This window comes from Micropterus dolomieu, linkage group LG16, assembly GCF_021292245.1.
Source record: "Micropterus dolomieu isolate WLL.071019.BEF.003 ecotype Adirondacks linkage group LG16, ASM2129224v1, whole genome shotgun sequence".
NCBI lineage: Eukaryota > Metazoa > Chordata > Actinopteri > Centrarchiformes > Centrarchidae > Micropterus > Micropterus dolomieu.
This window is the reverse complement of record NC_060165.1, coordinates 7176788-7200301: the sequence shown is the minus strand read 5'-3', so window position 1 is coordinate 7200301 and position 23514 is coordinate 7176788. Positions and strand designations below refer to the sequence as shown.

Here is a 23514-nt window from a genome sequence, read left to right as displayed (position 1 = left end):
TAAATAACTGTGTTTTATTTTATTTTATATGTTACCATATTTTAATATAGGCACATTTAATGATATGTTGTGTGTGTAGCATCAAGGAACTACAAATTTCTTTTCGTGATGCAGTTTTGTGCTGTATAATGACAAATAAACAACCTCACCACTTCTCACAAGCTGCCGGTGCTCTTCTCTACCCTCTCCGCTGGCAGAGACGGAGTAGGGAGAAGATCTGTGCTTTTTTTTATCCTGTATCCTGTGCATAAAGTTGCTCATTAATGTCACTTTTCGTGAGCCAACCAATCACAGCCTGTACTGGGCAGGACATTAAAAAAAAGGTTGATGTGGTACTACAGCAAACTTGCAAAAAAAAACTGTTCTGCATGAATGGTTCTGATTATTGACAAGTTAGCACTTAACATTAACAAATTAGAAACTAACCACCATGTAGAGCATTTTTCTTGCACAAGGGTTTAATGAATGAAAACAATGCACCATAATGAAATTAACTGGAATTAAAATTATACTAGTATACACGATCCTGTCCTGAGTGCTGTGTTTTCGGGTTTTCTTTCTGAGGGTTTGGGTTTGTAGCGGTTATTTAGTCTGTGTTTTGGTTCCATGTCTTAGTTCCCAGTCTGGTGTTTATGTCGTAGTATTTGATCCTTGTCCTTGTACTTCAGTGTTGTGTTTTTGATCTGTACAGTATCTGTCTTGTCTCGTATCTTAGTCCTGTACCTTAGTTTATGTGTCAAGTGTTCACTAGCTATATATGATCCTATTATCTGAAATTCCTGTAGGCAGACATTAGCCAAATAAAGTGTAACCTGTAAATATATTAGTATTACACTAACATTAAACTTTTTATTTAATGTTATAATCTGTGTGAAGCGGAATACATGACCTACAAAGCTGGTATATACGTGTCAGTGTCAAATAAAGGTTCTAGCGATCTACAACCCACATGTTGGCCCTATTAAAGTTCAATAACATAGTTGCATGCTTACCACCCCCCCATACACATTGCCACTCTTTCCACCCATTGCGGATGTCTGCCTGCCTCCCTCCCCACTGTCCTCTTTATTGAAAACTATGGTCACCCTACTAGATAGCAATACAACAAAAATAAAGCTTTTTATGATGGTAGTGTTACTTTAGCTTACCCTTTTGTCAGTGTTGCCGTGCTGGCCTGCATGTTTTCTTATTCATGTCCTAGCTGTTTTGTCACTTTCATCAGAAGTTTAAGACTAATCATGCAAAATGAACACGACTTCATGCTCTTTATTGTAGGACAGGACCGTTTGTGTTTATGTTCCAATTCCAAGGACATTTTCATGATAATAAGAGCCAGAAATGAGGAGTCTCCCCAAATGCCAGTCAAATCATCAGAGCTGTAACTAGTCAAATCATGTCACATTTTGACAGCTGTCTTAGGTTAAGTGATGTAAGGTTTGCTTTTTGACTTGCAACACTGACTAAATCTATTTTGAGTATTCAAACGCATCAAGGTGTTGAGAGCCTTGTCATACATATCCATGTGCTCAAGATGGGGACTGCAAAAAGACGTGACTCCAGTCATGTGAGGGGGGAAACCTTCAGCTGCAGTGAAAACATCTCCTCAGTTGCCTCCACAAAAGTGAACATTAAGCTTCTGCTACTCTATTGTAGAGTATCATTTAAATTTGGGATATTACAGAGGTCATTATCTACGTTCCACATCCCACTTCACCAGCATTAGTTTTCTTCCTAATGAAGAGGACGGTTATTATAATCCACACATAACACTAGAGCCTCACTAGAGTAAATTGCACAGAATGGATACTTTATGACGTGAGGGAATCGATTTGTACCACACAGCCATGGTTATAGCAGCAGTGTGGTGTAAAACATGCATCTGGTCAACTGCAAGCAGATGGTGGCTGTGTAACAGCAGCTATTAAAAAGCCACAAAGGTTTCTCATGAAATGAAATGGGAGTATTGATAACCAAACATACATAAAGTGCATGGGATACATTTCACTTAACAGTTAATGATGCTTTAAAAACACAAAGGCAGCTTAGACTGAAAACATCTGGGAGCAAAAACATCGATTTATCTTTTTATTTTTTTATTGTAGCTGTAAAACAAAAATGCCTTGCTTTGACCTTGAGCTTATATTCATGAATGTTTTTTTGTTTCCCCATTTATAAAAGTAAAGGGCTAACAAGTCTGTGAGAGTTCTGAGCTGCATGGCCACTTCAACTCACGTTGATATATCATCAGCTTGATATATATTCTTTTTAAATATTGAAAAATCAAGACATTTATCTCTTAATCAAAAGTTTAAATGCCTTTTTGCAATCATATGCCAGCATTGAAGATTACCATGTGAGTGTTCTGGCAGAGTGTCATGGGAGTGCGGCCAAAGCATGTAGTTCTGGCAGGAGTGGCACATTAGCTAGCTCATAGAAGAGAGTAAGTTGTAATTCTGCAAAAGTGCAAAACTGGAAACCACCTCTGTCTGAAGGTCAGGGTAAGGTATTACAAAGATATTGATGCTCAGTACACATTTCTTCATTATATTTAAGCCTGTTGTACCTTCCACAGACTGGTGACATAATTGGATTGAGTAATCAGCAGCATAGTGTGTGTGTGTGTGTGTGTGTGTATACTACAGGTATGGGAGACTCTCAAGGGAAAGGCCTCCATTGGATTGATCACATGACAGTTGGGATGAGTTGTCAGGCAACCAGTGATTCCAGTTACTGGTCCCAGTAACTGCCAGTTACTGGTCTGACTCATAACGCAATGTTAAACGGCTAGTTATTTCCCCCTGCTTCCAGTCTCATTGCTAAGCTGAGCTAACAAGCTGCTTGCGTTTGCTCCATATTTACTGTACAGTCAACAGGTTTCAATCTTCTCATCTAACTCTCTACAAAAAAGTGTATTTCTAAACTGTTGAACTGTTCCTTTAAAGGGTTAGTAAGTGAGTGTAATCCAATATGCATTTTGTTTTGTTTGCTTTTTGTCAGCAAATATTTCCTCACAGTTTGCTAGCTATCTGTTTTGTGTGTGCTATGAAAAAATCAGTGTTCCTAAACAGCTCTGGTTCTGTAAATTCAAAACAAAAAAATTGGTGCACACCTTCCCCACAACATTGTTCCAGCCAAAAAGCAACAGGTGGTGTGGCGTAAGTATGCATGCACAGGAGCAATGGTAGAGAGAGTTCTATACACCAGGCAATCGAATATTGCGAGACTCCACGCCCTATGAATGTAATGTGAAGGAGAGCTGGATGAAACAGCCAAAGTGGAAAAGGTATGAAGAGTATAAACAGAAGTAAGTTATATGACCAGACAAGGGCGACAGCGTTTCAGCAATAGAAAGATTTCCAAGATTTTAAATTTGGGGGCGGAGCTTATGAGGGATCTCTGAAGGGAGGGGTGTATTTGTTTGGCTGTTGAGTTCAAATATCAACAATTTTTTTTGCAGAATCACTTAGTCTCCATTTAAATTAGATATAAGTTACTTTCCAGTTTCTGTATTTCAGTTTTGTATTTCACAGAATGTTAACTAATGTTTGCAAGTTCATTTGGATCCGTCACCCTGCCAAAGACTCCCACTAAGGTTTATTTAGGATGTCTTGCTGGAGAGACATCAGGTAATGAAGAGGTCACAGTTCAGTGCCAAGTAGTGAAAAGGAAATAAAATGCCATTTGCAATAATCATTTTCACCAGAAATGTATCCATTCTTGCCACATTATCTAACCCACAGCCAGTGTGGTCTACATGCTAGCAGATGAGCTTGCTGGCAGTGCTAGCTCAGCTACTCTTGTCAGTCACTTGACCACTTGACCATCACCTTGCAGGTTGTGGTGGTCCCTTGAGAATCTCCCATAAATCTTATTCATTCTAGTACATCAGGTTGATACGAGTCCATCCACTGGACTGTTAACTACCACAACTACAACCCAGTGGATGCTTTTAATGTTGACACTGAGTGCGGCGGCAAGACAGGAAACCTGTTTTCCCATTTATGTTGTCTAATAGCTTTATGATACAGTTTTCCCTTCAATCTCAATGTTTTGGCTCATCTGCACCAACAGAAGTATCATGAAACTTTAGTTTGAAACGTCATTCAGTAAAGTTTGCAGGTATTCTCTGTGTCTACCTCTGTAAATTACACATTCAAATCTATTCAAGTTTTCTCAGATGTCTGGAGGTTCATTTATCTTCATATAAAGAGGAGATTGTCTCACACAGAGTGGAGCTAAAGGTAATCCCTGGTTGTAGAAGAAAGAATAATTAAAAGGTTAAGTGCTGATCATTTTTTTCCTGAGATCACCCATGGAGCTTTAAACTGAGGCCAGTGGCTCACAGCGCTAATTTGCAGAAAATGTCAATACTAAAATGTCAAGGAATAGGTCAAACACGATTGGGTCCAGAGTTTAGCCAGAAACTCGCGCTTTGGAGACCAAAGAGAGACAGCCATTTCAGCCGAGTCGGGGGTCTGACACATTAGCATGCTAAGAGACCCTCTGAGTCATTGACTTTACAGTCTGCAGTGGAGAGCTTCGCAACCATTCACATGTGATTAAAAAACCCTTCGGGAGCCTCTTTGTACGGCCCCTGGATTACTCGCTGGATGCTTACAGTCATATATAGCAAGGCTACAGTACGTCAGCCTAATATGTCAAAGAATCAGATAGGATAATCATGACCAAAAAATGGAAGTAATGGCACTGCTGCTACTAATGCTCGATCACTGCTACAGTATTTTTATACCACCATAGTAATCCTTAAATTAGTATTACCACTGATGCCACTGATTAGTAAAACAGATACCTCACCTAATTCTGGATCTACTACTGCTATTATTACTACCACTACTACATTGTTACTGCTGGTCATACTCTTAGCCCACAACTTGTTCCACTGCTTCTGTACAGTATTATACACATTAGTGTACATTGTAAAGGACATTATGAAACCTTTCAAGGGGAAAATGATAAACTGCAGGCTTAATTTTATATACTTTACTATAGAATTACTATTATTTTAATTTTATTTCCACTGTCGGATATTTGAAGTTAGAAGCTAGTAGTCTGGGGAGATTTGAAGAAAATCACATATTGTGACCAGTTTTGGAAGAATATAGGATGTAGACAGAGTTTAGGTGTTTTACAGTTATCTTACAGTAATCATACATACCAAGCCCAGAGAAAGTTATTGACTGTTTCCAGCTTCTCTCTTTTCATCTATGATACTGTAATAAACAAAATATCGTTGGGGTTTTGGATTGTTTGTCGGACAAAGCAAGCTATTTAAATATGTCTGTACTTGAGGGAAATAGTTATGGCTATGTTTCACTACTCCCTGACATTTTATAGAGATAGAAAAAAGGTAGAACACACCATGGAAGACCCCCCTCTTGGCAAAAAGTTAGGATAGAGAAATGTTTTGGATCAGTTAAATGATGAGTTTGATTTGAGTCTGAGGCTCTAATTTAATGCATTTTACTTTTTAAAAGTATGATGTTGTGAGGTATGATTGCATTTACCTGATTTATAATGCATCAATGTTTATGAAGTATTGTAGTTAACGTGTGTTTCTTATATCTTGATCCTGTACATTGTTTCTGTTGTCCTCCATAATTGTAGTCTGTCAATGAAATGGTAAAACAATACCCTTGGGGCTACATACAGAAAATAATATACACCTAGGTGTTCTTGTTCTATGATCAAAAGCATGTGGATAAAATACGTAATTAAAAAGACTGCGTAAGTTCTTCTTTTTTGTAGCACTTTTCATTGCACCTCCAGCACCTAGCAGAGCCTTTAAGCCAGCTGAGAGGTGAACACTTTAATCCTTCTGATTAACACATTTGTAGACCAAACAATCAATTGAGAAAATAATCAACAGGTTAATTAAAAATCCACAGCATATGAAGATTTTAATTCACATCTTTTTAATTTGAATTGAGAAATGGCGTAATTATCATGCAGTTATCACCAGCCCCTTACTCATGTGTTGTGGTATAACAGGATATTTGTGTCTATTGTGCCGTAATAAAAATCACTTTTTTCCTCATTATGACTTGTACATGTATAATACAAAATGTAATTATGTAATTGCCTAATGTTCCCGTTATAATCTACTAAAGCAACATTGTGAAAATGATTGCAGACTACTAAATGTTGCCCCTTGACAGCATCTTCTACACAAAATTAAGTGAGTTGGTGTGTGCTGGGACAGTTATCGATGATCTCAGCAAAACTAATCCTCAAGATTTGTAGGGAGGGAGTATCAGCAAAAAAAAAGAAAGGAAAAAAAAGGAGATAGCCCATGAAATATTTAGCTGGAGCATACCATCTACACAAGATGGGGCAGCTCTGGTGGTGCCAGCCACTTGCCCGGGAAAGCAGGAGCACTTCACAGTTTGTGACCGCTCCTCGATTTTGTTCTTGTTGCAGCAGCGATGTAACGCCACCACCTCGCAGGTGCCTGTTCGGACATGGTGCACTGCTGGAGAAACAACAGGAAAGATGGAATAATCAGTATTCAATCATCCCCTTATCTACACACACTCACTGCAGGCCTTGGACTGAGTCCTTTAAGAATATCTCTCTCGGGCGTCTATTGTCTGCTCTGTTTCCCTCTCATCAAGAAAGAATTACCAAGAACAGCAGACTACCAATTTATTTATTAGATTTATATATTAGATGAGATGGTTCATTTTTCCTCTCTTTAGGCTCTTTTTTTTTATTTAAGTATCATTTTCAAGTTTTTTAAGGTTGAAAATTTAGATTTTCATAGTCTTTAAATTTAACAGGTATGACATTGTTGGGGGACGCACAAGAGACAGACTGGGAAAACATCTGAGATTAATTGAAGCAGCAGAGGCAGATATCCTGACTTTTAGTCTCTACTATGGGACAAGCTCCAAAAAAGGTGCATTCTACATTTCCCATAATGTACCCTGTGGAGCTTTTGACCACCAGTAGCACTACGGAGCAGTGTTTTTATGAGTCCCTGTTACATGTGGACTTTGCAAAAGACACACTTGGAGTTTGTTTCACACTATTCCACGTACCGACAATTGATGTGACAATGCCCAAAGAACTGTAGCAACTGGCCAGCAAACGCAAGGAAGAAAATGACAGATCACAAGTAAATATGGATCTTAACAATGTAGAATTTAAAATTGTAAAAAAAAATAAAAAATTGTCTTTACAAATGTTGATTGGGGAAGAACATGCATTTAGCACACAATGCATTTTGGTAAGAAATGCTGAATGTGTTTTCAAAACAACTCTACTGGGCACCTTTTACAGTAAGGTCAATCCAGATTTTTGTCTGGGACTTGTCTGGGAGCTCCCTTCTGAGCCACAAAAGACTGTTGTTGCAAGTGGAGTAGTGCTCACCGTGGCAAGTTACCAAGTCTTCATGTGTTTAATTGGTGCGGTGTCCCTTTAAGACCATTTAGTACTAGCAGCAGCTTGAAGCAGTGTAGTTGAGGTAACCAATCAGGATCTGGCATTGTAAACATCACAAAAAACTTTTTTAAAATCCTGTTCAGTGTATTTGATGAAAAAAAAATGGATCTTTAAATAAATAATAACTTATTGAGATGGTAATGATTGAAACTGATACCACTCCACATTTCCCACAACAAGAAGCAGCCCTTAAAGAAATACAGATATGTGAAGGGGAAAGTGCAGCGCTGCAGGATTTAGAGCCAATTTCCAGATCACGCTCCACTGTCTGAATTATTTAGAGCCTGAGCTGCTCCATTCTCTTTTAATTGCATGTGACATTTTCTTGAGGTGTCCGTCTGCTGAGATACTCACTGCTGCTGCTGTAAACAGTAAATCTGAAAAGACTGCGTGAAAGTGGTCCTATCTGTCTGTACTGTAGTGGCTCAACTGCACCAAGTTAATTACGTTTTCACTTCAGCGTGTCGTGTTGGTGGACAGCTACACTCCAACTACTGAGACTAACAGTGATGGAATGCTCAGCTGGGACTGAGTGATCTCATATCAGATCAAGACAACTGTTGAGCATCACAATACCTATGGGATTTACCTGTTCACTGCATATCTGCTCTTAACAGTCCTTCCTCATAAATAAAGATTTGCAGGTATGTGGCCAAAAGCAGTGGAATGCTTACTTATGCTCTGCTCCAAACAAGAAAAGTTATGAAAGACAAACACACAGCAAGCTGAGCTGCATTAGATGTTTGCAAGAGAAGTGCTGCCAGTATCTCTCTAAAGGACATGCTTCACACTGAGATGCTGTGGTTTTTCTGACTGGATTTTGGACTTCTACTTGGATGCGTACTCAGCTTCTCTTGCCAGCAGACACAGAGAAAAAGCATTTCACTTGGGAATTAGTCTGTCCTACAAGCCAGTCCATCTTTAAACCTGATGCACTGTAGCTGTGACAGGGAGGGATCCCTCTCGGCCTGAACACACTGCTCTAGATTTGTCTGTTCAAAATTTTATAAGACAGACAAGATACCATGGCATTTAAATAGCAGGATTGAGAGGCATCCTAGTGGCCTAGTGGTTAACAGACATACCATATAACCTCAACATCCCCACTTTGCTTCTGGGTGGGGATATTTGCTACATATTGTTCCCTTCTCGTGCATGGAAAACCAGACAAATTTTTTGGGAAAAGGACATGCAACTAAAAATTGTGAGTATGCAGTATGGTGAAACATTTACTGTACAAAGATTGTAAAAAATTTTAAACTTGTTTTCTAATTCTCTAAACCACACACTAAGCTTTGTTTTCTTTGTTTTCGTTGCCCAAACTGAACCATGTTTCAGAAAATGTCCAACAAATGCTTGTCTCCTATTTCTTTAAGTTACCTTCACATAATTCTTGCACCTCTCATATCTGCACTCATTTCACAAATTTCCATGAGATGGTGTTGGTTTTGTTCTCATCTGACAGATTCTTTTAGTCACGCTAGCAATATGGCTCAGAGAATGGAGGTGTTGGTTGGTCTGTAGGTCGTTGGGCCCACCAATTTTGTCCAAATTTCTCAGCAACTACCAGATGCAACATATCCTTAAACCTAAACGACAGATTATAATAGGCACCAAAACTACTTGCTTGGGTTTAGGAAAATAAGATGGTTTTGTACATTATGTTAGTAAGTCTCATGTGACTTATGTTTGGGACTTAAGTGACTTAAGTAACTTACATACATACAAGTTTAAACTAACTCACACTGACTTTTGGCTTCACACGGGACATGAACAGCAGTATACTGGGTGAAAGTCCAGTGTCCACCCATCCCAGCTTCCTCCTCCTCTTCCTCCCAAAAGCAGGTTGGAATGACATTGCAATCAGATCCTGAGAACTAAATCTAACATGAACTCCCAACACTTGATGCCGACTATCAGGCAGTTTTATGTTTTTACCAGGCACTTAATTCCTTTCAGTGAATCCTTTGAACCAAAGTTGCTTTCAGCGAGAAGTGATGGGCCATTTCTCTCTGCGCTGTACTGAAATTACTCTGCCTGAGAAGCTTTTATACGTTGGTCTCTGGAGATGGAGAAGAAACTGCAAATGATGCATACTTTGTATCATTCACATGGCTGTTGTGAGTAATAATGTAATCATTGCTTTGCTTTAGAGGCAGCCCTGTGTGTAGACAAAAATATACATGTACAAGCCTACATCACGAGGCAGAGAACTGTTATGTGAATAGTGATGAACAGATTTTCCCCTCAAACAGTGTGACAGATGAGGAGCACAATCTTTCAGCCCCAATTACAAATCAGAATCAGGGTGCCAAACTCAATGCAACCGTAATACACTGAGCATATGGTTTGATTGTTATGTTTAACATGGGAAACCTGTGGTGTCTCTGACTGTTAGTTTCTGCTCTCTCAAGGGTGCAAGTAGTGTTTTCCTTTCTTGGCAAGATGCTTCTTATGCATCATATAAGTCATTTTTATTACAAAGTGCAGAAAGTCTAAGGTGCAGAGCAAGCAACAATCGCTGATGCATATAACACAAGACATAAGTCAGATTTCGAGGTCATACGTCAGTGCAACATTTACAAGAGTAAGGAAAGCGCAACTGAAGACATACTGCTAACTGGAGCGACACCTATATCACCAGTGCTACATGTCTAAAAATTACTGAGTGTGAACCATCAAACGTATTTCATTCTGCTCAGGTTCAAGTTCCCCCTTTGCAACTTGTGTACCTTGATTCTTGCTAAGTGGTTTCCCATTGTGGACACTGAAACTCGAGGCTGTAATGTGTCTGCAGGGATCACGCTAGCACAATTTGAAGGTCAGAATTTAAACTCTCTATGCCCATCTGGGCAACTATAAACTCTGAAGGTGCTGTGTCCACAGACAAAAGTCAGGTGGAGATGTATTCTGGCCTTTTTTCTCGTGATGTAAAGTTATCTCAGTCACTCGAGTAGATTTTTTACATAACTGAACAATTATGTACATGTGAGCCTACTTACTACTTACATATTATAGTATAACAAATTTTATCTTTACATGTCAGAACTATGCTCAGCAACCTGGTGACTGTCTGAGTATGGTTTGATTATAAACAAAGACACGTATTCAAATTGTGTTTACTGTTCAGATTTTTCATCAATCTTAGTTGTTTTACTGTAAAGTACTTCAGGGTTTTACCTCTAAAGGCCTGGAAATTTTCAAATTATACCATAAGGCAACAACCCTTGTTCGTTGAACAATAAACCACAAGAAATGTGCAACCTACAAGAAAAGGGTACCAAGTTGACATCCCTTTGCTTTAAATGGTTTAATATTTTTGGGACATTTTATGCCGTTATTAGACATTGGACATGGTTGAACAGTGCTGGGGAAAAGGGTTAGATGGTCAGTAGGATTAAATGACTTATATAATATAAATATTAAGTTCGGTATGCTTCAAGGAAATAGCCACAGCCCACCCTGCATTTCCATAGCTGCATGCAAACTCAAATACACAACTTAATATTTTGGAAGGTAGCAAAGAATAACATGGTCTAAATGATGAACGTGGCCTAAAGGAAGCCTAATGACGTCTAAAAACCCCAAAAGTTTGATAGAGGTGAAGCCCAGTATAATTTGAGGTGCCATAACACTTTCTGGCACTAGACTGGAAGCAGGAATGGTGCAACCATAAGGTCCTCGCCTTAGACCCCCATGCCACCAGGATGCCTGTGCTCCATGGGGGCCACATAGTAGGAAATGTAATAAATATTCATATTATCCTAGGACCTCCCACTGCTTGTGGATTGTTGTTTTAAAAAAAGGATAGAAAAAGGTTAAAAAAACAACAAGGAAAGGAAGAACAAGTTGGATTTGGAAGGGGGCTTGTGCAACAAGCATAGGAGAGCAGGTAACTCGAAGGATCGATTACAGTAGACGCTAATGAAAATAAATCAGGTGTCCCCACAACAAGCCTGAGACTGAATCCTCTGCCTGCCTTCTGGTCAATAAAGGATGGGACAAACAGACTGACCGTTGGCACTTTTTAATTTTGTGTTGTAAACACCCACAGTAGTAAAGGACAGCCTCCTCATTGCCGTATCACTGTCTGACAAGAGCGCACAAAGGGAACCCATCTTTTTTTCGAACAGAGGAAAATAAACTGAATTTACATAACTGTCAGAGAGTAGAAAAGCATATTTGATGGTGCAAATATGATCCCGTCTTTGCTGACATAAACCGGATATTTAAAGAAGTGAAAGCTCATATGTGCATTAGTAAACCAACTTGTCTGCTTGCTGAAATGAACTAAAATTTCCTTGCTTGTCAGAGAGTAGGCTTAGTTTTCTTCTTCTGCTTGTGTTCGTTCTCTGAGAAGAAATACATTTTCTCTATTTTGGACGTGTTCTGGGTTCATTTCATCCCTTGAATGATAACAGGTTTACAGCAACAGAAATAACACCCAGGGGAAATTAGGGGGGCTGCTGTGGCTATCAGAGAGAAATTGAATGCGTGCGAGATTATTATGATCCACTTCCTGCTGAAATGATGAGCGCCTTGAGTGGGGATCGCTGCCAATCAAAGCCACGCACATCAAAGCGCCGTGCTCCCATCTAATTGTTTGACAAAGAGAAGAGAGGTATGCGCAATTTCTATCATAGTCTCAAATGGACGTCCTGTCCGGCAGCAGCACTGCCTGTGCACCACCAATTACCTGAGGCTGTGTTTTGTCAGCGGGACTCCCGGTGATGAAACATGTGGGCTGGCCTCCACTTGTAATGTTGCTGAGTTGCCATAATTGATCTCCCTGGGTTTACTAGTGACGACTCGACAACACTTTTAATGAGGCAAGGGGAGATGAGTTTGACTCATAACTCCAAAGTAGCTGTTTCAATCCAATTACTCCCCCATTCACTACTGTGACATCTGTACACATGACGTGGTGGAACAGTCAGAAACACCCCACATGTGCATTGTGTTTGTGCAGCGGGTCAGTCTTGTTTTGGAGTGAACTGATGGATGGGGACTTAACACACTTGTGGACAGAAAAAAGTTGTGGAGGAAAAATTTTACCTCATTCTGAGCCTCTTTGGGCTGAATGTTCACGTTGAAAAACTAAACCTTGATTTGAACTTCTGTATTGAAAAGCAGTGGTCTCCATTTTAAACCCCTTTGTAGAATGATATGAATAGATAAGAAACACTGCCTACAGCTTAACTTTCAATGGTCTTTGGCTGTCTGCTACTTCCTTGTTTTCCTTGTTCTATGAACAGCAGATCACTTGGTAGGTATCCTGCCATTCAAAGCTTTCCCTATATGTACCGGAATAACCATCTGAAAGGGGAACTTCGATTCTACACAGTTTACAAGTCATAAAGAGTACAAACAGTTGTTTAAGGTCTTCTCTGACTCTGGAGGAGCTTTGTCAAGTCTAAAAAAGTAACATTTGATGATGCCATTAGGCATGTCTCAGGTTGGGCTTGGAGAACACATTTTAATGCTATAGTTAGCCTGCGTTGCAAACTGCATGTGGAGTTTGACAGACATAGGCATTTACCAGGCAGGGAGATTAAAAAACACAAAAGCATCACTATGACTATGACTATCGACACAATCTATGCTGAAGCCCAAAAACACTATCTATTACTCTTTTTGTCTGCATGTGTAGTGATGGAGAATATGTACTGTACAATGGAGGCAGGCATAATGCACACTCTGTGGAATTAAATATCTATCTATTTATCTATCTATTGAGTTGCATTACGGTAAACATAGGGTGCAGGATTTTGACTTCCATTAGGGAGTAAAAGTCAGCACATCTCTGGCTCTGCTGCTTGTAATTCACTGTAAACTGTAATCACTGGAATACCTTTTTAAAAACAGATGCTTTAAAGATGGCTGGATTGATGGAAAGCTTGCTACCTATGTACTTTGGCATATATGGCTCTGATAAAAGTGATTTAAAGGATAAAGCTGGCATAATCAAGAGACCAAAACCAGCGATTCATTAGTCTGTCCCTCATTTGTTGGGGACTATTTTCTGTTGTGGATTAATGCACATTTGGTGCTCTAGTGGGAGCAAGTTTAGATGGGATTGATTCAAAATAAACAGTGTGTGTGTTCATAGTAATGAAGAAGCATGTCACCCAGTGCAACAGTGTGCCTCACTGATATGTTTTTAATAGTTTCTGAACAATAGTGGAGCTCTGTGGCACAGAGGATTAAACTAGCTAACATTAAGAAAGTCATTTCACATTGTGAAACGTCAGCAAAAACACACAATTTGTAAAAAAAATTGTGCTATAAATCTTGCCTGAATGCTACTGCTGCTGCTTGCACTATAAGTAAACAATAAGGCAATAGGATCAAAGTTGTCTGTCAGACCACATGCTGGTGATGCTTCTCAAACAACAAGTGGTGTCATGACAATATTTAGGTTCTGATTCCACCAGATGATGTGGAGATTGGCACAAATTGTATAAAGACAGCAAGAGTTATAGTTTTAATAGTTATGTTACCTCATTGGAATGTGCATTTGTTGTCATAAGAAACAAATGTTTAATCAAGCCGTATCAAGAGTTTCTCTACTGGTACACTTGAAAGGCAATGGGCATGAAAAAAGATGTCGATTTCAGTTTTATGTGCTCACCTCTAGTTCCTTCCGTTGGTACGGTCATCTCCCAGACACTGATCACAAGCACCATTACAAGTAGAGCCCCTTTACTTCCGATCTGTGTATATCGCTCACTCATCCTGGGGAAAAGAAAGACAGAGGAGTGTTTATTAGGTACACTCCTTGTGACTCCTAGGTGATTTATTACAGCAGTAGTTTTACCTGTAATCCCGGGTAATCCCATAACATTCTTTCCTTTAGAACAGCATTTTAGAAGGACCTGTATTCAGTATTTAAAAACCAGGCAATTGGTTTATTTACATTTACCAACCATCACCATCTTTTACCATCTCTATTAGTCTCAACTCTGAGCCCTCGGGTTGGATTTGAGGGTTTTATGACGCAGAGCAGGGAGAGGTTGCTGTTTGACTAGCTCACAGTTTAACTTCAGAATGGCTTAGCTTGTCTGAATGCATATTTACTCTCATCAAGAAGAGAAATGGCGTCTTATCCTTTTTTCTTTTCAAAACAAGCTACAGCTGTGAATGTGCCCTAGATCACAGCCTCCAAATCCCCCCCCCCCCTCCACCCACGTCCCCAACAGAAGGCTCTTACAGCGAGAACACGTACAGTAGGTGAAGACCCTGTGCTGCCCCAACAGGCTTCAATAAGCCTCTCTAGTCTCTGCAGCAGAGTGGGAGAGAGCACTGGCTAATCCAGCCCTCCACAGTACCTTTTCCTCTGCACTCCCTCTTCCTAATGAAGTGTGGTGGGGCTGAGGCCACATTGCATAAACCATCTGGCACAGTGTGTTATCATTGACAGACACCGATCACATTTCAAACGGGGTTGCAGGAGCGGTACGGTAATTACTGGAAGAGGCATGGTATCGTATGGCGTGAGTGTACAATGTTACAAGCTGCGTTTACACCTTATTTACCGCCTCCCGCCTCTTATCTGCCTGCCTCATTGACATATAGATCGGCTAAACCTCGTTGGGGTTCTCAGATTATTTGTGTAATTAAGTTTATTTTGGCAAAGCGAACATGAGCTTTTGACCAGATTTTTCTATACCTCCCAGTGTCATACAGTAAATCGAGTGATGTGTCAAAAAAGCACAGTCAGGGCTCACATGTTTAGTATGCCCTCCAAAATTCTAACGAAGAGGACAACATAAACACAAGGGAAACACTTTCTCACACTGATTAAAAACACCTTGCAGACAATTGGTCTAGTTGTCATGTAACTTTTCTGAAATGATGTGAGAGACAAAGAAAGCTGATTGTGATTTCTGATTTTTCTGAAGCATTTGTCAATTGGCCGCATTCACCAATGTTCTCTTATTTTGAATTTCCTCTTATGCATGGACACAATTTATGAGTCCTGTCCTAGGAGTCACGTGCTATTAGTCTGTTGTTTTTTTACTAATGAGATATAAAATGCATTTAGAATTATATTATAATAAAAAATAAAAAAAAATAGCTATTGATGGTATAAGACAACAATATCAAAAGGACTTAAATTATGCACTAATTGAAGGTTAATTTGTCTCTGTATATAAAAAGGTCAGCTGGAATTGTAACCTTTTGGATGCCTGAGCGCATCAAGCCCTCGGAGATTCACTCCCACAGCCACGGCGCTGTCCTCATTTGTATAGTGGACAGTATCTCCACCTGTCATGTGGAAGAATAGGGTTTGATTTTCTGACGGGGAGACTTAGCGTTTTCTACCAACTGCTGATTATTCATTTTAACCTCATGCTGGAGTCATTGCTGTAGTTTCCACTTACATTTATGTGCTGCGGTACACTACAAAAATTATCAGTGTCCTTTAACTTAAATGCTTCTCTGTATATGATGGAATATTGCCACCAGTCCATTTACTTACCAAAAACGGTGTCACAGCAGTCCTTACAGTGGACAGTATAGCCACCTGACTATACCCTTTTTTTGACAAAGTGGAGTTCTAGCCTCTTGTACTCCCATTGTCACCATCCTTCTCTTAGACATGGTTATGGTCTGGTTTACTGATTATGTGACTGAGAACTTTGACTTTCCTACTTAGAATAAACACCGACAAAGGATCGCGTTCCCGCCCTGTCTCGAACAGGAGACCTTTCATGTGTTAGGCGAACGTGATAACCTCTACACTACGGAAACGTTTTTTTCTTTGGAAAGGTTAAAAATACGGGAGAATTAGGGGAAAATATTTAAATAGGAAAAAAAGGGGATAAAACAGTAAAATACAGGATAATCCCGGGAAAAACAGGAGGGTTGACAGGCATGCCCAAAAGTATTTTTCTGTATAATGGATTTAGGTGATTGCCTCACGTAAAATTCAAACAGATAGATATCATGTGGCTCATCAATTGTGGAGTGTAAATGACAGACTGCTGAATCTCCTAGTTAAACTTTTAAGCACATTATATTGTTGTTAAAAGCTCTGAATTTAGACCTTCGGGTTTTAGGACTACAGCTTATCCTGTCAGTTGGTGAGGATAATGTTAACGTTAGCTAATGGAGCTACAAAGCAAAGCTGTCAACGGTTTCATTAGGTCTCAGTCATATATATATAAACCTTGTCAGACGAACGGTTTGTCTTTACTATAACCCTGCTTTTCCCAACTTATCCTATCTGCTTTGATGACTACATTTCCCAGAGCACTCACTGGGCATGCTGGAAATATCTGAACATCATGTCGTTTACCACTTATCCACAGGATACAGAAAAATACACCAAACCACTAAATGGACCCAACTGATCTTTTATGCTTTCATGGTGGATTTTTCCATCACCAAAAAACCAATTTCAATGTTAACCTCCATAGAGGTCAAGAATGCTGGTTTCATGACAGGGAATTCAAGGCAGCTGCAGTTTCATGTGAGGAAAAGCTACTCAAATGTTGTGTGATGGCCATGTAATGGTGAGGTTTACGAATTTGCTGAAATGGACCTCAAATTATCCTACACCTTGTACTTTAGCGATGGATGCTAATGTTCACCTTCATAGTGACAGATTTATAGCCACTGGTAAGCTGAAGAAATCGAGGGTTGAGTTGAAATGCTGTCCAGTCGATGTTGCTGTGCAATTCAGTGATGTGTGTGTGTGTTTGTGTGGAAAAAAAAGGTCATTGGTGACAGAGTGCAGGGCAGAGTACTACAGCATCATTTGTTGGGTGCTGTCCAAGAGTGCAATTCTATAAATGACATCTCATTGTCCCTGAATGGGCTGTGTTGTCATTGGTGGTGTGCTTGGAAGAGCGGGTCACTTAAGATTTGTTACAGTTTGAGGCCATTTTAGAATTGTTTACTTGACCTTGACTTGGAGGTCTTTAGAAGTTTTGGAGAAATACAACAATAGTGCTGCATAAATCCAAACTACTTTCTGTTTAAGTCAGCATATTTTCTAAGTTTTGTCTGTTAAGCTGAAGCTAAAGCTGCACTAATTAATATACTTACATTTACAATGGATCAAATGTGCAAAGGGTCACTCATAATGACAAAACCACAGAGTATTATCACCTGACTCAGCTCTACGAAGCGTTTTAGAATCTTTAAAGGTTCAGAGTGTAAGATTTAGTGTCATCTATCTCTCCAGTGTGCCACTGCCCCCTAACCTTTCAAAGAGAGTACAACAACTACAGTGGCTGACACAGCACAAAAGGTGTCTCTTCTGAACAGTAGAGAGTGGCCAGTCAAGACATGAGGGTTCTTTAGGTAGATATATTAAGAAATTATATTTACTTAACTATTCAGCAAAACCATATGTTACTGTGACTTGGCCACTGACAGACCACATGAAAATTGTAAGCCAAGACTGTGTAACATTGTCACTGTTTCTGTACCACAGCCCATTATAAACCACACATTAGATAAAGTTTATACAAACATTGACAAGGTAAACACATTAATTCTTTCTGTGATTATGGACCACAGCCAAAACTGCCCACCAACAATAATATCTGGCCCACTGCCAGATTACGGTGCTTTGATACCGTAAAAAATATAAATAAATAAATGCTTTGATAGCGGTGCTGAAACAGATCTCAGTCATGGCAGCAATGGTTACTCACATAATCACTTCCTCTTTAGTGGTTTTGCCTACCAAATAAAAGCGCAAGCTTGTTTACTGTAATGCTGTATTTGGAGTTGAACTGAGCGACATTAAAGAGTCTGTAGCCTGCTTGACACACCTCTCAAAGAGCCGTCAGAGAATGTAATTCCTCTAAATGTCCTCTGCCTGGAGATACTGGGGAAATGAAAAAAGCGTCCGTAGGTTGATGGATTTGGATCACACACTGAAACAAAAACAGTGCAGCACATGCCATGATCTGAGAAACATTCACTGCAGAATCCATTTGTTGAAGAGAGAGAAAAAAAAAGGAAGCTATCTCAAGGTGGGATCAAATCCTCCATCCTTATGCTGCAGACCCCGCACCTTACCAACTGAGCTAATTGAACAAGATAATGTTTCTAGTCAATATTATGTTTTATATTCTAATCTACGATCTAATGGTTGAAAGTATTGCTCTGATGCAAAACTTATTTGCAGACCCCTGCAGTATATTATTTGGTTTATTATATAAGGTCTTTACATACCACTGAAAACATAGTTATGGATCTTGTATTGCATTTCTGTTGATAGATCCTTAGAAATATTACACACTGAACCATTAAGCTCATTGTTTTGGTTTTACGGCCCTCAACTTACTGGTTTGGTTTAGTCTGACCATACTAAACCAATGAGATGATGAGACGCATCAGGCAGCTGAAAAACTTCCACTGTATTCAACCTGCCCAGCACCAAACTGCTGAGAGACAAAGTAGCTGGTGAACATAGTGGTGCATTTAGCAGATGAAGAGCCAGATACTTCCCTCATGATTTGGCAAATCCAAAACTCTAAGGAGAGTGAGTAATGGAGGCCAGAAACACAACACCAAACGAATGCTAATTTTGTCTGCTGGATGTGTAATGGGTTTTATTTGCTAACATGATCAGTGTATCAACTTTATAACGTGATAACATATCATTGTTGTTAAGAAAAATCTAATTCAATTAATGAATACCACTTGCATTAATGTGGAAACTAATTTAGTCCAGCTAGAAGCAATGGAGTCCACCTAAATACTTTGACTATACATAAATGCATCAGATGAATGCTTGAATTGCTCCAACACATAGGCTACTGCCCCCTAAAGTCACATTATATTTATGTATGGGTTAACCAAACAAGACACACTGTGCAAATAAGCTTTCTAGATGTTTTTAGACACAGTTTTTAACTTTGGACAATGCCAAGCTAGCTATTTTCCCCTGTCTCAAGTCTTCATGCACCATGTTCTGACTCCACTTCTGTACTTGCACATGCTATCATGCAATTGATCAAAAAGGAAGCAAATACATGTATTTTCCAAAATGTGGAATTATTCCTTTAAGTATGTTCAGCTCATGATCATGATCATTTTCTTTGAATATTCCCTGGAATTTCATTAGGCCAGAATAATGAAGATAATTCTCTTGGTAATAATTACTTTGGTGAAGTACTTTGTGAAGAATTTTTTTTACAGATTGCATTCATTAATTTTATACATGTTTGAATAGAGGAGTTTTTATTGCCACTATATACTGCAGATTTTAACAAAGATTGAAATTTGTGTTTTGGGTACACACAAACTCTGAGTTAGAAACTGTCTACAGTGGTTGGAAGTTTTAATTGTGCATTTTACTTTGACAATACTTCATGCATAATGTATACCTTTTGACACAGAATACTGTAGGCCCTGAAGTGAAACACATAATGTATGCAGATGATTGCCATAAACATGAAATATGAACTGCACACTGAAGTTTGGAGGATAGCAGATGAAAAACAAATACTAATAAACTGAATCTTAAATGAAATGTGTAATTATCCTCTGACTGTCTGCAGCGCTATATTTCTCCTCTTGCCAGCAGAGACAGAACGTTTTTCTATCTACAGTATACTGTGCGCTGCACTTGAGGATGCTTTCAAATGCAAATGAACACCTTTACTGAGGAATAATGCATATTCTTTTCACTGGTGTCACCTCAGTAGTTCTCCTGGATTTGTGTGCTCAAATTTATCCAGAGATTGGACTTTTATCCTTTTGTTATGAGTTGGCTCTGTTGTGCGGCGCATAAGCCTGCGGTGTAGATCATCGGATTTCCTTTCAAGAGTACAAAGTGAATTTGTTTAAAGCTGAATGAAGCAAAAAATCCTCATCTCTGACCAAAACTCTGATCGTCTAAGTCGTTTCACCCTGCCCTCCCACTCCCTTCCTCTCCGTGAAACAAATTGGATGGCAGCAGACCAATGAGCCTGCTTTAAAAAGACTCCACTTGAGGCTTGACCTTGGTGAGTGGACACACTGACTGAAGAACCCGTCGCTTCTGAAAGACTCCTACACACACAAAGGTGAGAGCATCTTACTGTAACAAGCAGCAGTAACGTCCCTGTACTGCATACACCTCCATACACCCTTCCAATAACTTAACATAAATTATGAACAAAGCAAATTAGACTTCCTTAATTATGATTTCTATTAATAATTCAAATGCACAACTTTTCTTTTACTGTGTAGAGTTTCAGTATACATTAAATTTCCTTTATTAGGCAGCTCCAGGTTTCACTAAAGGTTTTTTAAATGCTGAAAAGAGCAAAAAAAAGATTGGAAAAGTTTTGACAGGGCAAAGTGCAGCACTGCCCGGCATCTACTTTCTCTTTATTGCTGTCAATGGAGAAATAATAACATTTGGTTTACTGTTGACTTGAGACACAGTGAACAGCCCCCATATGACTCTATGCCAAACTCTTTTTAGAGTACAGTTGATGACAATACTTTGTACTTAATTGAGCCATTTTTTAATGAATGTACTAATTCAAAATGTGGAATTGGTAAGTAATAAGTTAGTAGCTGACTTTAAGCTTAAACTCAGTTGTTTTGGAGTAGTACTTTCTGAAATAAGTAACCTTACTTTGCTTAGCAGTTAATGTACCGCACAGACTAAAACACAACAAGCTTTTTAAGCTAACTCTCAGTTTCTAACCTTGTTGTCAACTAACAGCCATTTCTTCCCTGATTTTCCATGACAGAAATAGACTTGGCCTGGTGGCAGATTTCTGATGTGTCTACAAGTTCTGCATTGCACCTGCACAGGCAGGTGAGAGCTTAACAAAGATTTAGAGACTCCTGTACTTTGTTTGACAAGAGCTAAAGATGGATAAATGGCACTAACAGACAGTCCATAAAAATATTTCCCAACCTCATAGATTTCTCAGAGAAAATTCAACCTGAAACCAACTTGGATGAAATCAAACATCCACAATTTGTAAAACTTTCAAAGGGAAAGGTGTCTTCTTTCATACAGTCATTCTTTAGAATAGCATTATGGTATAAGAGGAAAGTAACATCTAAAGGTGTATGTGTTATAGTAGAACAATGCTGAAAACTTTAATGAAATCAACGACTGCAAGTAGATCCTGATTCTGACCTATTTTCTCATTGTTGTCCCATTTGTGTCACTTATTTTCCTACTTTGATGGGCTAACACAAAGCCACAATACTTTTCATTAGCGAGTGAAGGACTCTATCGTCCTTGGCCTACTAATAGTAAATGTTCTTTCCCAAGGTGAAAAAAAACCTGTGAAATTCGTCCTTCACCTGCTCTCTGCAGGCTGAGGAAGAGTTGTTGAAGTGATTGTGGCAACGATGCAAATCACTTCTATAGCTTGCAAACCATGTACAACACATTGTAAAAGGTAATATGTCATGTACAATAATGTCATTTACTAGGAGACAGTGACTGACAATCAAAGGCTTTCCTAAATGTACCAAACTATTGTATAAAGGATGCAATGTATAGTGAAAGGTATATATTTTATAACACAGCAGTAGGAGGTAATCGTTGATGTAAAGGTACACCCGTCTGTTGAGTTTGCTTCAAAAGTCCCATCTCTGGTAGATTTTTATGAACAAATCTCATACATACAGAATGTTTTAGTCCACTTTTTGCATGAAAGCCTGGTTACTGTTCGGTAACATCAGTGAACTAAATGTAATCTTTTCAGTGGGTGGTGGGTGGAGGTGGTAAAGAAGTTCAGTTCTGTGGACAGAGAGCTCAGTGTGCTGTTTCGGACAGCCTTTCAAATTGTTCTCTTTCGAATAAACCTGTTGGTCCGAGTCAGCTGCTGATCAAGTACAAAAAATGTCTCCTACTTTACTAAAACATTTTCATTAAATGTGCAATGGAGATTTAAAATCTCCACATCTCACTTTTGTAAGTTTAACACTGGGCCACGATTGGCTTCCAAACTAGTTGAAGATTTATTTTCATTAAACATGTGAAATCAGCCCTCTAGTACATCCATTATTCTGCACAGTGAAGATCAGACATCCAAATGAAATAGCAAGACAAACACGTTTGAGTGGAGAGGGACTTGAAGTGTTTTGTTGAAAATGGGACGTGCTGGTGTATTTTTGCCATAAATATCTTGCTTGTAAAGCAGCTTTACAAGTAAACCGTAATGTGTATTTTACTTCCGTGCCAGTAATCATTTTAAAAGTGTAAGAATCAATTTTCAGTTTCCCTCAATTGTAGGAAGCTACACCCTGGAAATGCTCAAGGCAAGTGTGTAATCCACAGAATCACAGAGAATGCAGGGCGGGCGGAGGGAGAGTTACTAAACCATAAAAAGCTGGACTTTCCCTCTCTGTTTCTGCAGCTGGATTCGATACAGGGATTACTCCCCCCCCCCCCCCCCCCCCCCCCCCCCCCCCCCCCCCCCCCCCCCCCCCCCCCCCCCCCCCCCTTCCCCTTCCCCTTCCCCTCCATCTCTGTCTCACTCTTTACTTGGACCGTGACAGAGACTGTCACCTCGGACGGCTGCTGGGAGCCGATTGCGCCGTCGCAGAACAAACATTGCTCAGTCGCCAAAACACAGATGTTCCCTTCTGACAGTTGAGGAGTGAAGCTCTCAACCCTGTCACGCCAAACAAGGGAGTTTGCCCATTCTTTGTCACGCGTTCTGTGAAGCATCTGCCACAAATCCTGCTCAGTTCACTTCATAAACACGACAAGACAGCAGTCAGGGCCGTGTTGACATTGATGTATGAACTTAGGACTATAAAAGGAGCCCTGCTTTAGCACATTGTCCCGACAACTTGCTAATCAAATCATTATACACCAGCCTGCGGCGGGACAGAGTTACTCCGCTGTGTGATTCACAATCCAACTCACTCCTCACTCCTCAGGCTTTAATGCTGACTTCTGATTTGCTGCTCATATCTATTTTTGTATGACTGTTAGTATCAATTCCGGGATGTAATCCATATCACAAACCATGGACCTGACAGCTCTGTGAAATATCCAGATGCAATAAATATGTTTTTTGTGTCTTGGTTTCACTGACTTGTTTCTAAAAGTTTTAACATTTTTCC

At 39.5% G+C, this 23514-nt stretch overlaps 1 protein-coding gene across 2 annotated transcripts in view; it reads right to left on the bottom strand.

Moving 5' to 3' along the window:
- The window catches only part of LOC123984950 (chemokine-like protein TAFA-2), a 70273-nt gene that overhangs the window by 8673 nt on the left and 38086 nt on the right, over positions 1 to 23514 (bottom strand). For both annotated transcript variants that reach the window (XM_046072227.1, XM_046072229.1), the window contains exons 2-3: positions 14093 to 14196; positions 6335 to 6490 (exon numbers count right to left, since the gene is read on the bottom strand). In XM_046072227.1, coding sequence (XP_045928183.1) covers positions 6335 to 6490; positions 14093 to 14195 — 259 coding nt within the window. In that variant the 5' untranslated portion in view covers position 14196. The remainder of the gene's footprint in view (positions 1 to 6334; positions 6491 to 14092; positions 14197 to 23514) is intronic.